Source organism: Trachypithecus francoisi, unplaced genomic scaffold, assembly GCF_009764315.1.
Source record: "Trachypithecus francoisi isolate TF-2019V2 unplaced genomic scaffold, Tfra_2.0 Lachesis_group20, whole genome shotgun sequence".
NCBI classification, from domain to species: Eukaryota; Metazoa; Chordata; class Mammalia; order Primates; family Cercopithecidae; genus Trachypithecus; species Trachypithecus francoisi.
Window position 1 is genome coordinate 64,721,906 of NW_022681466.1, and position 17,364 is coordinate 64,739,269.

Consider the following 17,364-nt stretch of genomic DNA (forward strand, 5'->3'; position numbering starts at 1 on the left):
GCCTGCGCAGTAGGAGGCGGTGGCAGGGGGAGGTGGAGGCTGTGGAGCGGCAGCGGCAGCAGCGGGTCCCGGGACTGAGGCAGCAGCGGGGGCGGCGGCGGGCGGAAGCTGAGGTGACGAAGGCAGCGGCGGCGGCGGCCGTTTCCCTCACGGTGGCGGAGACCAAGGCGGCGGCGGCGGACGGGGAGCGGCCCGGCCCCGGGCCCCTGCTCGTTGGCTGTGGCAGGGCCGCCGTGGGGCCGGCCCGGCTCCCGCCCCCCGCGGCTCCCCCTCCGGCTCCTCCTCCGGGGAGACGCCGGGGGCCTGGCCCGGCCCGCACTCAGACTGCTGCTGCAGCCGCCGCCGGGGGAGTCGGAGGCGGTGGCGGCGCCATGGGCGGCCTGGCCTCTGGGGGGGATGTGGAGCCGGGACTGCCCGTCGAGGTGCGCGGCTCCAACGGGGCCTTCTACAAGGTGAGACGGCGCGCCGACTGGGGACGCCGGTCCTTAGCCCCCTCCCCCGGCCGGAGCAGGAACGCGTGGGGTGGGATCGAGCTTCTGGAGCTGAGTCCTGGCCCTTAGAATCTTAGACCCTTGCTCCCACCCGCAGCCTTCCCTGAGAGACCTCTTGGAGTGAACCCTGTTCCTTTTATTTTTGACCCCTTTAATGCACCTGCTTCTACCCCCATCTCAGGGATAATGAACTTCAGGCCATTATTGTCCCTGGCTTGGCGCTCCCCGCCCCCCAGGAGGGACCCCTTTACCCAGCTTCTAATTGACTGTTTCCGTTGTGTGATGGAAGACATACCTTAGACCTTAATCACATCTTCCCCACGGTCCAGGCACATGGAGAATTGTCTTTCTTCCGCACGGTCCCCTTGGGAAGGCCCTCTGTCCCATATCGGATCCTTTCATCTTCCTCAGAGAGGCCTCTGCCTACTGACTCTGGAACACTCACCCCACTTTCATCTTATATTCCGGTTCCCAAGCCAAGGAGAAATGGTCAGATCCATTTACGACGTTTGGCATCTTTGACCTCAGGAACCCTGGGTTGGATCAGTCAAGTTGCTTCTCAGCCAGCCATAAGGTGGCATCTTTCGCAAGTCTCTCACCCCACCACACCTTGATCTCAAGGCCCTCTGGTCTACCATTCTACTCAGAATGGATTTGAGGTCTCACTTAGACCTCAGATACCTTCAGGTCATTCTTAGAGTTTCTTCGTCTTGAGGCATGTAAGCTTCATAGTCATGATCTCTAAAAGGAAGCTCATGGGGTTCCCTTCTGTTTTTCTTAAGATTTCCACTTCTTGAAGACTCTTGGCCAACTATCCCAGTTCGGGAATCTGACAATCTTTTTTGGAAAAAGAGATCCTCTTTCAAAGACCCTTCCTTATTTGACCTCCCCCTTTGCCCAGGATTTGGCTCCTTAGAACTCCTTATAATACCACCTTCCTTATCTGCTCTGAATCCATTTTCTAGGACATTTTTTTCCCATTTAGATTAAGCCAGAGAGAACCCTTTCTTGCCTCCCAAGAGTTTTTCTTTGACTGTTGCTATTCTGAACCTCTTGGATTTGATGCCTGGAATTGTCCCAGAGACTCTCCTGATTTGTCTCATTCTTTGATTTCACCTTGGGGAGCTGTAGAAGAGATACCTTCCCATGGCATTACTTGTTAAGAGTAGATCCCTCTTCCCCCTTTCCTTCGGTTCCCCTCAGGCCTTTCCCCCCCACAGTAGCCCTCTCTGGTTTCTCATGCCCTTGGAAGTGTCTGTCTTTGACTCCTTCCTTTAAGTCATGTTTTCTGTAACTGTAGAGGGTCTTGTAATTTCCCTTGGGTGGTTTCTGCCTTTACTTCAGTTGCTAAGTTCATTGTAGTCTTTTTTTTTTTTTTTTGAGAGGGAGTCTGGCTCTGTCGCCCAGGCTGGAGTGCAGTGGCGCGATCTCGGCTCACTGCAAGCTCCGCCTCCCGGGTTCAGGGCATTCTCCTGTCTCAGCCTCCCGAGTAGCTGGGACTACAGGCACACACCACCACGCCTGGATAGTTTTTTGTATTTTTAGTAGAGACGAGGCTTCACCATGTTAGCCAGGATGGTCTTGATCTCCTGACCTCGTGATCTGCCCACCTCGGCCTCCCAAAGTGCTGGGATTACAGGCGTGAGCCACCGCGCCATTGTAGTCATTTTTTACTTACTCTTCATACTTACCCATTTTTGCCTTACTTCCCTCATCAGATTTCTTTCTGTGTGGTGACTTTGGGTACCCATGTCTAACTTACTGTCTCAATTCAAGTTTTTGGCTTTTTCTCCTAATATTTCTGTATTCCTGTGTAATCCCCAGGAATCACCTAATTCCCTGTCTAGCTGAAGGAAGCTCCCTGCTGATCTCTTTTATCATTTTCTGCATACTTGCCTAACTCTTGGGACTTTTTCTTCTAGCCTGCCTCCATAGCATTTCTGTTTTTTTTGGCAAAAGTCTCTAATTCCTTTCTGCTTTTGATAGAGCACATTTGTCTCTCATATCCTTTTCCCCAAACTTGCACTACCTGTGTTGAAATACGCTTCCTAAAGTGGTCCTACCTGTTTCCCTCGGTGTCTTTTCCTTCATCTGGGTCCTTACCACCCCAAAATTCTGAGTTCCAAGAAAAGTGATTCTTAAGCTGAGTCCAAGATCAAGATATGATGTTTGCTTTGTTCTAGGAAGCATAGGAGCCCTGCACAGCTGGGAAAGATTGGTATCCAGTTCAAATGAACTGTATGAGATGGCTGGGAAGGGACACGTTTTCTGTTCCACATATAAGTGTCCAGCAGAAAATCTCTCTGAATCTTTTCCCTTTCTCCTGTGCGCTGTGGGCAATGATAGACTTGAGTACATGGGGACCAGGATACGCCGATTCAGAGAGTAGAGTCTGGGGTTGAGCTGAAAGCCAGGTAATGTGGTAATGTTGATCTGGGCAGGTTAGCATTTTCTGCCCTGTTCCTGAGTTAAAAACCACAAATCCCTAAATTCAGGCTAATCTTCCACTCTCAGTACCCTATAGATACTTATCCGTTTTGACCTTGCTGCTGATTTAATATTCATGACTCAGCAAACTTGGGATGGGTCAGGGAGTATTTACACTGCTTCTAGAATTGTACATTGGGAAGGTCCCTTTCTCCTCTCTCAGAATTGGGCCCTGTTGTCAGTTTTCTTTTCTTTCTTTTCTTTTTTTTTTTTTTAATTTGAGACAGGGTCTCCTTTTGTCATCCAGGCTGGAGTACAGTGGCATGATGTCATCTCACTGCAGCCTCTGCCTCCTGGGTTCAAGCGATTCTCCAGCCTCAGCCTCCCGAGTAGCTGGGATTACAGGTGTGCAACACCATGCCTGGCTAGTTTTTGTATTTTCAGTAGAGATGGGGTTTCGCCATGTTGGCCAGGCTGATTTCTGACTCCTGACCTCAAGTGATTCGCCCGCCTTGGCCTCCCAAGTGCTGGGATTACAGGTGTGAACCACCATGCCCTCCCATCAGTTAGTTTTCTTAAAGGATAAAATGTTAGATCTGGGGTCCAAGTTATTTTGTAGCTATCCCAACATTAAGTTTGTCAGAACTTACTCTTTTTTTCTGTTTTTTTTTCGTGTTAGACTGGCATCCGTAACAAGGTTTGAGGGAGGCACACATCACATGTGAGCTTGAAACCTCAGTCATCATGCTTAAGACGTACAAAATGATCTAATGTATTTTATTCTTTAAGTTGTACTCTCCCAAATGAAGTATTCACCTTCCAGGGCGCAATCATCCTACTCCGAACCTCACCTGGATATTTTAATCCCCATTCCTTTCTTAATCAACGTGGCATCCTCAGCTTCAGTACTTGGTTTTTACTCAGACTGTTCCTCCTCTTCTCCTAGAACCCCCTCCTTTGCTTTGGGAGTCTAGAACTAGACGACAGTCAAAGTGGGGACCCATTTTATATCTTCTAATTTGAGGAAACCAAAGTACCTAGGAACCTGGGGCTCGCTCTTGCTCTACTGGCTTGGTGCCAGGCTCCAGAAACCAAAGCCAGGTGATGCTGTGGCCACTGAATCAAGTCATCCTCTGGATCTAGGTGGCTCCCTAACACATTCCACCCATCTGCTTTTGCCTTCCCCTGCTTATTTTCACAATGAGCATAGACTGAGCAGAACTTGGGGCTCACTTTCCACCACTGATACCCTTGGAGAAAAAAACTAGTATGGGATGAATGGGTGGAATTTAGGAGCAGAGACAGGATTGGAATATGAAGTTGGGGACAGAGCTAGTTTTGGAGACTAATTGAAGGAAAAAGACCCTGGAAGTATAAGGGTTAAGTGAGATTTGGTTGAACTACCGAGTGATGTGAGAGATTACTCCATTCTGAGCTTTGCATTTCTGCCTTGGAAGTCATGGTAGCTGGAAAAACTAGGGTAATATTGCTCCTCACCCTGGGGCCAAGCCTAACATGGTGGAGGATAATTGGATTACACCATAGGCATAGCCTTTGTGAATATATCTAGGAGTAGAAATCTCTTCACAAAAGCAGTAGGTTAGTGATTGTCATCTGTCTCTTTTCCACTTCTTTCTGTCAGTGTAACTCCTGCCGTGATAAACTACTTCTAAGACTTGGAGTAGACATTTTGGGTAAAGAATTGGATAAAGTCAGCTGAAGAGTCTTGATTGGAATAATTCTAGAAATCCAGACGACCCTACAGCCGCTGCCTCTTGGCTTCAAGTGATACTCATGCCTCAGCCACCATGAATAGCTGAGGTTACAGCCATGTGCCACCACGCCTGGCTAATTTATATTTATATGTGTGTGTGATATATATATAATATATATATATATATTATATATATATATATATATATATATTATATATATATAGTTTGTTTTTTTTTGTAGCGATGGGGTTTTGCCATATTGGCCAGACTGGTCTCGAACGCCTGACCTCAGCTGATCTGCCGGCCTCAGCCTCCCAGTGTTGGGATTACAGGGAAAAGAAGAGGGAATGGTTAAAATATTAGTGGTTGTGGGAGGAGGGAGGATACCTGAGCAGGAGCTAAGGGAAGAACCCAAAAGGGAAGAGGGACCCAGGCAAGTAGAAGTAAAAGTGCCTCAGAAGACTTGAATGGAGAACAGTAGGAGTTGGCATTAAACTTGAATGAATATGTTCATAACTCAGGTTCTTTTTTAAAAAAAGGAAAAAAATCTGAATGAAGAGTAGAAAAAACATTTCTGGAGAAGAGAATGTCACAGAAAGAGAAAGCATGGGTAAAAAAGAGGCCAGGAATTACCAGTAGTAATTAAAGCCTTGGGCAGTAGTAAGGCTCTAAGAAAGAACATTCAGTCAAGAATGATCTTGACTGACTGCAGCCTCTATAGCAAGACATATCCCTAAAGACGAGAAAGGTGGCTTGTATGAAGAGCGAAATGCAGGCTTAGATTTTCCCATCATAAGGAAATAGCAATCTGGTAAGTGTTTATGATTGATTAGTTCTGTGAGGTGGGAGCTGTGCATTTGCCAAGGGCATTTTTGGTGTTTTCTCTTCTAAGCTTAGCCTTTGTCCCTCCAGCACAGCTCATGAATAGTTCTTGTGTATTAGCCTTTTGAAACCACTACTTCTTTTATTTTTTTATTTTTTTAAATTTATTTATTTTTGAGTCAGAGTCTTGCTCTGTTGCCCAAGCTGTGGACTGCAGTGGTGTGATCACAGCTCACTACAGCCTCAACCTCCCTGGCTCAAGTGATCCTCCCACCTCAGCCTCCTGAATAGCTGGGACTGCAGGCACAAGCCATCATACCCTGCTAATTTTTAAATTTTTTGCAGAGATGGGTTCTCCCTGTGTTGTCCAGGCTCTCTAATAAAAAACATGTTTATTGAGGTGAAATTGACATACAACAAGGTAGACATATTTGAAGTGTGCCATTTGTTAAGTTTTGACATATATATAACTGAAACCATCACTGCAATCAAAAGAACGAACATTTCTGTCACTCCCAAAAGTCCTCCATCAACTACCAATCTTCTTTCTGTCATTATACATTAAATTGCGCTTCCTGATTTTTGACAGAAATGAAAAGGCAGTTCAATTCAGCTGAGAAAGGATAGTCTTTTCTTTTCTTTTTTTTTTTAAAGGCAGAGTTTTGCTCTGTTGTCTAGGCTGCAGTGCGATGGCATGATCTTGACTGACTTCAGCCTCTGCCTTCTGGCTTCAAGTGATTTTCATGCCTCAGCCACCCTGAATAGCTGAGATTACAGCCATGTGCCACCACGCCTGCTAATTTATATAGTAGTAGTAGTAGTAGTAGTAGTAGTAGTAGTAGTAGTAGCAGCACCAGCAGCAGCAGCAGCAGCAGCAGCAGCAGCAGCACCAGCAGCAGCAGCAGCAGCTATGGGGTTTTGCCATATTGGCCAGACTGGTCTCGAACTCTTGGCCTCAGCTGATCTGTCAGCCTTGGCCTCCCAGTGTTGGGATTACAGGTGTGAGCTACCACCCCCGGCCAGAAAGAACTGTTTGTCTTTTCAACAAACAGTGCTGGAACAAGATATCTATAGGTAAAAAATGGGCTGGGCACAGTGGTCATGCCTGTAATTCCAACATTCTTGGAGGCTAAGGCGGGTGTGTTGCTTGAGTCCAGGAGTTTAAGACCAGCCTGGGCAACACAGCGAAACCCCGTCTCTATTAAAAAAATTTTTTTTTAATTTAAAAATAGGTTTTAGGCTCAAGCCTGTAATCCCAGCACTTTGGGAGGCCAAGATGGGCGGATCACGAGGTCAGGAGATCGAGACCATCCTGGCTAACACAGTGAAACCCTGTCCCTACTAAAAAATACAAAAAACTAGCAGGGCGAGGTGGCAGACGCCTGTAGTCCCAGCTACTCGGGAGGCGGAGGAAGGAGAGTGGCGTAAACCCGGGAAGCGGAGCTTGCAGTGAGCTGAGATCGGGGCCACTGCACTCCAGCCTGGGCGACACAGCGAGAGACTGTCTCAAAAAAAAAAATAAATAAATAAAAAATATGTTTTAAAAAAAGAGGCCAGGCACAATGGTTCATACCTGTAATCCCAGCACTTTGGGAGGCTGAGGCGGGTGGATCACCAGAGGTCAGGAGTTTGAGACCAATCTGACCAACGTGGAGAAACCCTGTCTCTACTAAAAATACAAAATTAGCCGAGCTTGGTGGCACATGCCTGTAATCCCGGCTACTTGGGAGGCTGAGGCAGAATTGCTTGAACCTGGGAGGCGGAGGTTGCAGTGAGCCAAAGTTGCACCATTGCACTCCAGCCTGGGCAACAAGAGCGAAACTCTGTCTCAAAAAAAATAAATAAAAATTTAAAAATTTAAAAAACATTGATCAATACCTCATCTTATATATAAAACTTAATTTAAAATGGATTATAGGGCTGGGCACAGTGGCTCACACCTGTAATCCCAGCTTTGGGAGGCCGAGGCAGGTGGATCATCTGAGGTCAGGAGTTCGAGACCAGCCTGGCCAACATGGTAAAACCCCATCTCTACTAAAAATATGAAAAATTAGCCTGGTATGGTGGCGGTTACCTGTAACCTCAGCTACTCCAGAGGCTGAGGCAGGAGAATTGCTTGAACCTGGGGGGTGGATGTTGCAGTGGGCCAAGAGATTATGCCATTGCACTCCAGCCTGGGTGACAGAGCGAGACTCTGTCTAAAAACAAAGGAGTATAGATGTAAATATAAAACAAAAAACTAAAAGTTTCAGAAGAAGACATAAGAGAAAAATCTTTGTGGCCTTGGATTAGGCAAAGATTTCTTTCTCTTCTTTTTTTTGAGATGGAGTTTTGCTCTTGTTGCTCAGGCTGGAGTGCAATGGCACGATCTTGGCTCACTGCAACCTCTGACTCTCAGGTTCAGGTGATTCTCTTTCCTCAGCCTCCCAAGTAGCTGGGATTACAGGCATGCACTACCATGCCTGGCTAAGTTTGTATTTTTAGTAGAAACGGGGTTTCACCATGTTGGCCAGGCTGGTCTCGAACTCCTGACCTCAGATGATCTGCCTGCCTTGTCCTCCCAAAGTACTGGGATTACAGGTGTGAGCCACTGTGCCTAGCCTGGGCAAAGATTTCTTAGATATGAAACCAAAAGCACAGTTGATAAAATAATAAATTCATAAGCTAGACCTTTTTCAAAATTAGAAATCCCTAATTGTATGTGACAGATAGGGAGAAGGTAGAAAAATTGGGAGCGCAGGGGTGAACGCATGTCCTTAGTGAGAACATAAACCACAGGAGATGGATCAGCTGTTCAGTCATCCCTGTTCCTCTTGTCATAATATCAAGTTTGGAGTCTTCCATAAATTTTGTTATCCTTTATAAATTTTCAGTGTCATTCTAGATTCAATTCTAGTATTAAAAAACTCTGATGTATTTTAAGTCTTAATTTTTCCTTCTGTAAATTGTGTTCATCACAATTTTGAACTTGTCTAGTGTTCTGATTATTGTCCTAGGACCCATGCATCAGGGCAGCGAGTCTGCTCAGATCTCTTGCTGTATTGCGGAGGTAGGCCCTTCTCTCTCTTGACAGATCTTCATGTCCTCTAGGTGTTCTAGGACAGCCTCACACTGTCTCATGGGATATTCTTAGCCTTGCTGAATGTTGTTGGTATTTTAATTGAACTCTGGCAGGCTGCTCAGCACAACAGGAGGCAGACAGATAGGGAGGCCCCTGTGGGAGCCTGAGTAGATCACTGGTTTCCAGGCTGTTCTGATGCAGGTGGTACATACACTTCTCCATGACAATATAATTTCCTTTCTCTGTCTGACTGCCCATATTCTTTCCCCAGTGCAGCCTTTCAGGCTCTCTCATTACACCACTTGTGTCCCTATCTAAAACTCAAGTGTAAGGGTTTGTGGTGTCTCTATTCCCTTGGTGGCTAAGGTGGAAGTAAAAGGTCATTTTATATTTTTTACTTTTTTCTAAAATCCATTCTAGGGCTTTGTGAAGGATGTCCATGAAGACTCTGTCACCATCTTCTTTGAAAACAAGTAAGACCTTGGGAATAGAGAATCCAGCATACTAGGTCCTAAAAGGAGAGTGGAGAAGAGGGGGCGGCTGAGTCCTATGAGGCATGTAATAGGTGGGGAGAGCTGAGGGTTTGGGTGGGAAACTTACATGGATCCCAGGAGAGGAAAGGGCTGAGAATTTGGTGAGGGTGGGGGCGTTTGGCCCAGTATTTAGAGTCTAGAAAGAGATGGATGGCACCACTATGGAGCAGGGCCTGGGGGTTAGCCTCTAATTATCCAGATAGGTGGGAATCACCCAGCTGAGGCAATAACCCTTTTGTAAAGAAATGGGCAGCCATATCAGTCAGAGTAGCTTTTTCATGTTCTTGTTTCTCTTACAGCTGGCAGAGTGAGAGACAAATTCCTTTTGGAGATGTCCGACTACCACCTCCAGCTGACTATAATAAGGAGATCACAGAAGGGGATGAAGTGGAGGTAAGGGCTGTGGAGTACACCCTTTCTAAATGTCACTTTTTCCCAGGATTCTAGGCTTTTCTCTGGTTGATTCATATTCCTTCCTCCCCAACTAAGCCATATCCAGCCACTAAGCCATTTCCATAGGCTACATGCCTGTGGAAATGTAAAATGCAGCAGTTCCCCTTTCATCACTGTTATGATCAGCCAAACTCTCAGGGACATCCCCAGTTTCAGGGGATTTGCCTTCCATTTGTGATAATAGCATCTGAGATCCAGTGTGCTCTAATTTTTTTTTTTTTTTTTTTTTTGAGATGGAGTCTTGCTCTGTTGCCCAGGCTGGAGTGCAGTGGTGTGATCTCGGCTTACTACAACCTCCGCCTCTTGGTTTCAAGCAATTCTTCCACCTCAGCCTCCCAAGTAGCTGGGATTACAGGCACTCGCCATCATGCCCGGCTAATTTTTGTATTTTTGCAGAGATGAGGTTTTACCATGTTGGCCAGGCTAGTCTTGAACTTCTGACCTCAGGTTATCCACCCACCTCAGCCTCCCAAAGTGCTGGGATTACAGTGATGAGCCACCATGCCCTGCCATCCTCTGATTTTTAATTAGTTCCTTCCTCTGGTTTCCTGTATCCTTGGTTTAAGATGCATCCCGGGCTGGATGCAGTGGCTCACACCTGAAATCCCAGCACTTTTGGAGACCAAGGGGGGCAGATCACCTGAGGTCGGGAGTTCAAGACCAGCCTGCCCAATATGGTGAAACCCCATCTCTACTAAAAATACAAGAAACTAGCTGGGCGTGGTGGCGGGCACCTGTAATCCCAGCTACTTGGGAGGCTGAGGGAGGAGAATTGCTTAAAACTGGGAAGTGAAGGTTGCAGTGAGCTGAGATTGCGCCATTACACTCCAGCCTGAGCACCAAGAGCAAAACTTCGTCTCAAAAAAAAGAAAGAAAGAAAACAAAAGATGCATCCCAAATATCTTTTTTTTTTTTTCTTTTTGAGACAAAGTCTCACTCTGTTGCTCAAGCTGGAGTGCAGTGGCGCGATTATGGCTCACTGCAACCCCCACCTCCCAGGTTCAAGTGATTCTCCTGCCTCAGCCTCCCAAGTAGCTGGGATTACAGGCTCACGCCACCAGGCTGGCTCATTTTTTTTTTTTTTTTGAGACAGAGTCTCGCTCTGTCGCCCAGGCTGGAGTGCAGTGGCCGGATCTCAGCTCACTGCAAGCTCCGCCTCCCGGGTTCACGCCATTGTCCTGCCTCAGCCTCCCAAGTAGCTGAGACTACAGGTACCCGCCACCTCGCCCGGCTAGTTTTTTGTATTTTTTAGTAGAGATGGGGTTTCACCATGTTAGCCAGGATGGTCTTGATCTTGTGACTTCGTGATCCGCCTGTCTCGGCCTCCCAAAGTGCTGGGATTACAGGCTTGAGCTACTGTGCCTGGCCGGGCCGGCTAATTTTTGTATTTTTGTTTTTTGGTTTTTTTTGAGATGGAGTCTCGCTTTGTCACCCAGGCTGGAATGCAGTGGCGTGATCTCGGCTCACTGCAAGCTCCGCCTCCTGGGTTCACGCCATTGTCCTGCCTCAGCCTCCCGAGTAGCTGAGACTACAGGTACCCGCCACCTCGCCTGGCTAGTTTTTTGTATTTTTTAGTAGAGATGGGGTTTCACCATGTTAGCCAGGATGGTCTTGATCTTGTGACTTCGTGATCCGCCTGTCTCGGCCTCCCAAAGTGCTGGGATTACAGGCTTGAGCCACTGTGCCTGGCCGGGCCGGCTAATTTTTGTATTTTTGTTTTTTGGTTTTTTTTGAGATGGAGTCTCGCTTTGTCACCCAGGCTGGAGTGCAGTGGCGTGATCTCGGCTCACTGCAAGCTCCGCCTCCTGGGTTCACGCCATTCTCCTGCTTCGGCCTCCCAAGTAGCTGGGACTACAGGCGCCCTCCACCACGCCCAGCTAATTTTTTTTTGGTATTTTTAGTAGAGACAGGGTTTCACCATGTTAGCCAGGATGGTCTCGATCTCCTGAGCTCGTGATCCACCCGCCTTAGCCTCCCAAAGTGCTGGGATTACAGGCGTGAGCCACCACGCCTGGCCAATTTTTGTGTTTTTAGTAGAGATGGGGTTTCACTCTGTTGGCCAGGCTGGTCTTGAACTCCTGACCTTGTGATCTGCCTGCGTTGGCCTCCCAAGGTGCTGGGATTACAGGCGTGAACCACCACGCCTGGCCATCCCAAATATCTTGTTGGGTTTTTCTTTTGAGACAAGTTTTCATTCTGTTGCCCGTGCTGAAGTGCAGTGGTGCAATCATAGCTCACTGCTCACTGCTCAGGCTCAACCTCCCAGGCTCAAGTGATCCTCCCATCTCGGCCTCCTGAGTAGTTAGGACTGCAGGAGTGCACCACCACAACTGCCTCTTTTTTGTTTTCTTTTTGAGACAGTGTCTTGCTCTGTCACCTAGGGTGGAGTGCAGTGCTACAATCTCAGCTCACTGAAACCTCTGCCTCCTAGGTTCAAGTGATTCTCTTGCGTCAGCCTCTTGAGTAGCTGGAAGTACAGGCATGTGCCACCACACCTGGCTAATTTTTGTATTTTTAGTAGAGGTGGGGTTCTACTATGTTGGCCAGGCTGGTCTTGAACTCCTGACCTCAGGTGATCAGCCCACCTCAGCCAAAGTGCTGGGATCATGGGCGTAAGCCACTATGCTTGGCCTCTTGTTTTTTTGTTTCTTTTTTTTTTTGGTGGAGATGGGGTCTCACTATGTTGTCGTTGCCCAGACCATTCTTGAGAACTCCTGTGCTCAAGAGATCCTCCTACCTTGGCCTCCCAAAGTGCTGGGATTATAGGCGTGAGCCACTGTGTCCAATAACCCCAAATATCTTAATGGTTATTCTATTGTTTACATTGCCTAAGCTGGTCTTGAACTCCTGGGCATAAGCATTCCTTTTGCCTCAGCCTCCCAAAGCACTGAGATTACGGGTGTGAGCCCCACCATGCCTGGCCTCCTCATCCCTTTCTTGATACTTTTGGGTGGTCTTCAATATCTCTTTGATTCTCTACTTTTCTTTAGGTTTATTCTCGAGCCAATGAACAGGAACCTTGTGGCTGGTGGCTGGCCCGGGTGCGGATGATGAAGGGAGATGTGAGTGACTGGGAATGCCTTTGGAGAACTACTGAAACAAATATTTTATTCTTAGAAAGTTGCCTAGGTCATCCACAACTTCTCCTTTTTTACCATATGCCAGTTCTATGTTATTGAATATGCTGCCTGTGATGCCACCTACAATGAAATTGTTACCCTGGAGCGACTTCGGCCAGTTAATCCCAATCCCCTTGCAACCAAAGGCAGCTTCTTCAAGGTTACCATGGCTGTGCCCGAGGATCTGAGAGAAGCGTGAGTGTTAAGGATGGTGGGAGTGAGGGCCCTCTTTACAGCCCTAATCTCTGGCTTTATTTCTTCCAGGGATCACTCCCACTTTGCAGTTTTCTCTGTTGTTCCCCTGGCCCTCTAGAGCCCTTCTTGCTAAGAAGACACTCCGTTTATTTTTCCATCCTTGTTCTTTAACTGTGGTCCCTCTTCTTTTCTTATGCACTCAGCCCTGCTCCTCTGATTTTTTTTTTTTTTTTTAATAGAGACAGGGTCTCACTATGTTGCCCATGCTAATCTTGAACTCCTGACCTCATGTGATCATCTTGCCCTAGCCTCCCAGAGTGCTAGGATTACAGGTGCAAACCACCATGCCCGGCCTCCCCAGAGCCCTTCACTGTACTCTCTGTATTCTGCCCTCTGAGTACTTTTTTCCTTTGCAGCTGCTCCAATGAAAACGTCCATAAAGAGTTCAAGAAAGCCCTGGGAGCCAACTGCATCTTTCTCAACATCACAAACAGTGAGCTCTTCATTCTGGTGAGTTTATTCTGCCTGAATTTCACATAAGCCCTTTGAACATTTTTTCTTTTTCCCCTTTTAACCCCTTTGCAGAAAGGAAAGGGCTTAAATGTGCTTATATTTATTTGTCAGAGAGGACTGTGTTGCTCCTGACTCCTACAGGCTGAGGTAGCCCTACCTTTTTTTTTCTTTTTTTTGAAACGGAGTCTCATTCTTGTTGCCCAGGCTGGAGAACAATGGCACAATCTCGGCTCACTGCAACCTCCGCCTCCTGGGTTCAAGCAATTCTCCTGCCTCAGTCTCCCGAGTAGCTGGGATTACAGGTGTGCGTCACCATGCCTGGCTAATTTTTTTTTTTTTTTTTTGAGATGGAATCTCACTCTGTCGCCCAGGCTGGAGTGCAGTGGTGTGATCTTGGCTCACTGCAACCTCCACCCTCCGAGTTGAAGCGATTCTCCTGCCTCAGCCTCCTGAGTAGCTGGGATCACAGGCACCTGCCACCTCGTCTGGCTAATTTTTTTTTGTATTTTTAGTAGAGACAGGGTTTCACCATCTTGGCCAGGCTGGTCTTGAACTCCTGATCTTGTGATCCACCCGTCTCGGCCTCCCAAGTTCTTGGATTACAGGCATAAGCCACCACACCCGACATGCCCAGCTAATTTTTGTATTTTTAGTAGAAACAAGGTTTCACCATATTGGTCAGGCTAGTCTTGAACTCCTGACCTCATGATCCGCCCACCTCAGCCTCTCAAAGTGCTGGGATTACAGGCGTGAGTTACCATGCCTGGCCTCTGACCTTTTTTTTTAAACCTGATAATCATGTTGCCATCTGGGTTGGAGACGCTCTCTTGATACTTGGACTTTCAGTAATAGAGTATGTAGCTCTCATCTTAATGCTTGCTCTTTGCTTTCTCTCTAAACCATTGTCCTTCAGTACCCGGATAGTCAGCCTTTGTGGGACTGACAGTGAGTCGCCTCCTTCCTAGCGTCATTTCTTTTTTTTTTTTTTTTGAAGACGGAGTATTGCTCTGTCACCAGGCTAGAATGCAGTGGCACAGTCTCAATTCACTGCAACCTCTGACTCCTGGGTTCAAGCGATTCTACTGCCTCAGCCTCTGGAGTAGCTGGAATTATAGGCATGCACCACCACGCCCGGCTAATTTTTGTATTTTTAGTAGATACAGGGTCTCACCCTGTTGGCCAGTATGGTCTTGAACTCCTGACCTCGTGATCCGCCTGCCTCAGCCTCCCAAAGTGCTGGGATTACAGGCATGAGCTACCGCGCCCAGCCTGCTAGCTTCATTTCTCAACCCCTTTCCCGAGACTTAGGCATCCTGATTTCTAGTCCCTGGCTCTCCCTCAGTGTTTATTCCAAGCCAGTTTTAATGACTTTCCCACTGGTTTTCTCGCAGTCAACCACAGAAGCCCCTGTGAAGCGAGCATCTCTGCTGGGTGATATGCATTTCCGAAGCCTGCGCACCAAACTGCTACTTATGTCCCGCAATGAAGAAGCTACCAAGCACCTAGAGGTAACTTTTAGCTCCTTTTCCTCCTGCTGAAGGTATTGTCTTCCTCCCTTCCTACCCTGTCCTCCATCCATGCTCTTGTGTTTACAGAACAAAGACTAAGACTTTTTCTGGGCAATTAAACCTGGTTCAGCTATTATTTTATCTCAGACTCCTCCAGATGACAGAGCTCTATCATGTTATAGTGCAATTATTTTCAAATTTCTTTTAACCAATTTTTAAAAATTTTCTTGAGACAGAGTCTCGCTCTGTCGCCTAGGCTGGAGTGCAGTGACACGATCTCGGCTCACTGCAACCCCCACCTCCTGTGTTTAAGCAATTCTCATGCCTCAGCCTTCTGAGTAGCTGGGATTACAGGCGTGCGCCACCACACCCGGCTAAGTTTTGTATGATTAGTGGAGATGGGATTTTGCCATGTTGCCCAACCTGATCTCGTACTCCTGACCTCATGTGATCCACCCACCTCGGCCTCCCAAAGTGCTGGGATTACAGGCGTGAGGCACCACACCTAGCCGATGGCATCCTTTTTGATGAAATTAAATGTTACTTGGAACCACAGTGCATAAAATAATCAGTCAGAGCAGCTCTGTCTGCAAGTGGAAAGTGGACATGGCTCTTACCTCCACCAACACCCCCAAATCACCTGTGGAAACCAAACTACTTTGCAGGATATATTTGAGAACCATATGGACACTGGGCGTACCACTGGACTTGGAATGCTAAGTCTTGTCAAATAATTGTCTTTTGGCAAATAATTTCATTACGCTGAGATTTATCTTCATCTGTGCCAGTGAGGTCGGTAGGCTAGAGTGTTTCTTTTTTTAAATTTTATATTTAAAATATTTTTTCTGTTTGTTCATTCTCACAACTTAATAGGTAAACTAGAACATTTCTTTTATTCTTTTTTGTTTTTTTTTCAAGAGGGAGTTTCTGTCTTGTTGCCCAGGCTGGAGTGCAATGGCATGAGTTCGGCTCACTGCAGCCTCCACCTCCTTGGTTCAAGCCATTTTGCTGCCTCAGCCTCCTGAGTAGCTGAGGTTACAGGCATGTACCACTGTGCCTGGCTAATTTTTGTGTTTTTTAGGGGAGACAGGGTTTCACCATGTTGACCAGGCTGGTCTCGAACTCCTGACCTCAGATGATCTGCCTAACTCGGTCTCCCAAAGTGCTGGCATTGCAGGCGTGAGCCACTGTGCCCAGCCTCGTTTTTTCTTTTTCTTTTTCTTTTCTTTTTTGAGACAGGGTCTCACTCCCATTGCCCAGGTTGGAGTAACATGGCTCACTGCAGCCTTGACTCCCCAGGTTCTGGTGTTTCTCCTACCTCACCCTCCTTAGTAGCTGGAATTACTTGCGTGTGCCACCATGCTCAACTAATTTTTTTTTTTTGGATGATGGAGACTTGCTCTGTTGCCCAGGCTGGAATGGAGTGGTGCAGTCTTGGCTCACTGCAACCTCCACCTCCCAGATTCTAGCAATTCTCCTGCCTCAGCCTCCCAAGTAGCTGGGATTACTGGCGCCTACCACCACACCCAGCTAATATTTTTATTTTTAGTAGAGATGAGGTTTCACCATGTTGGCCAGGCTGGTCTTGAACTCCTGACCTCAGGTGATCCACCTGCCTCAGCCTCCCAGAGTGCTGGGATTACAGGCGTGGGCCACTGTACCTAGCCTAATTTTTTTTTTGAAATGTAATCTTGCTGTGTCCCTCAGGCTGGAGTACAGTGGCATGATCTTGGCTCACTGCAACCTCGGCCTCCTGGGTTCAAGCAGTTCTCCCTCCTCAGTCGCCCGAGTAGCTGGGATTATAGGTGCCCACCACCATGTCCAGCTAGTTTTTGTATTTTTAGTAGAGTTGGGGTTTCACTATGTTGGCCAGGCTCGAACTCCTGACCTCAGGTGATCTACCACCTCCCAAAGTGCTGGGATTACATGAGCCACTGTGCCTGGCCAATTTTTTGTATTTTTAATAGAGATGTGGTTTTGCCATGTTGCCCAGGCTGGTCTTGAACGTATTTTTGTGTTTTTTTTTTTTTGAGACAGGGTCTCACTCTGTTGCCCAGGCTGGAGTGCAGTGGTGTGATCTCGGCTCACTGTAAGCTCCACCTCCTGGGTTCATGCCGTTCTGCTGCCTCAGCTCCCCGAGTAGCTGGGACTATAGGCGCCCACCACCATGCCCGGCTAATTTTTTTGTATTTTTTTTAGTAGAGATGGGGTTTCACTGTGTTAGCCAGGATGGTCTCGATCTCCTGACTTCGTGATCCACCTGCCCTGGCCTCCCAAAGTGCTGGGATTACAGGCATGAGACACCATGCCGGGCTGAACTTTTTTTTTTTTTTTTTTTTGAGACAGAGTCTCACTTTATCACCCAGGCTGTAGTACAATGGCCTGGTCTCAGCTCACTGCAACGTCCGCCTTCCGGGTTCAAGCAATTCTCCTGCCTCAGCCTCCCAAGTAGCTGGGACTACAGGTATGTGCCACCACACCTGGCTAATTTTTGTATTTTTAGTAGTGATGGGGTTTCACTATGTTG

At 47.3% G+C, this 17,364-nt stretch overlaps 1 protein-coding gene and 1 pseudogene across 1 annotated transcript in view; one reads left to right on the forward strand and one right to left on the reverse strand.

The window, feature by feature from the left end:
• The window catches only part of FXR2 (FMR1 autosomal homolog 2), a 27,798-nt gene continuing 10,434 nt past the window's right edge, over nt 1-17,364 (forward strand). The window contains exons 1-7 of the mRNA XM_033184720.1: nt 1-452; nt 8,937-8,989; nt 9,349-9,442; nt 12,493-12,564; nt 12,668-12,816; nt 13,233-13,326; nt 14,721-14,837. Coding sequence (XP_033040611.1) covers nt 372-452; nt 8,937-8,989; nt 9,349-9,442; nt 12,493-12,564; nt 12,668-12,816; nt 13,233-13,326; nt 14,721-14,837 — 660 coding nt within the window. The 5' untranslated portion in view covers nt 1-371. The remainder of the gene's footprint in view (nt 453-8,936; nt 8,990-9,348; nt 9,443-12,492; nt 12,565-12,667; nt 12,817-13,232; nt 13,327-14,720; nt 14,838-17,364) is intronic.
• LOC117068126 lies at nt 3,592-3,685 on the reverse strand (annotated as a pseudogene).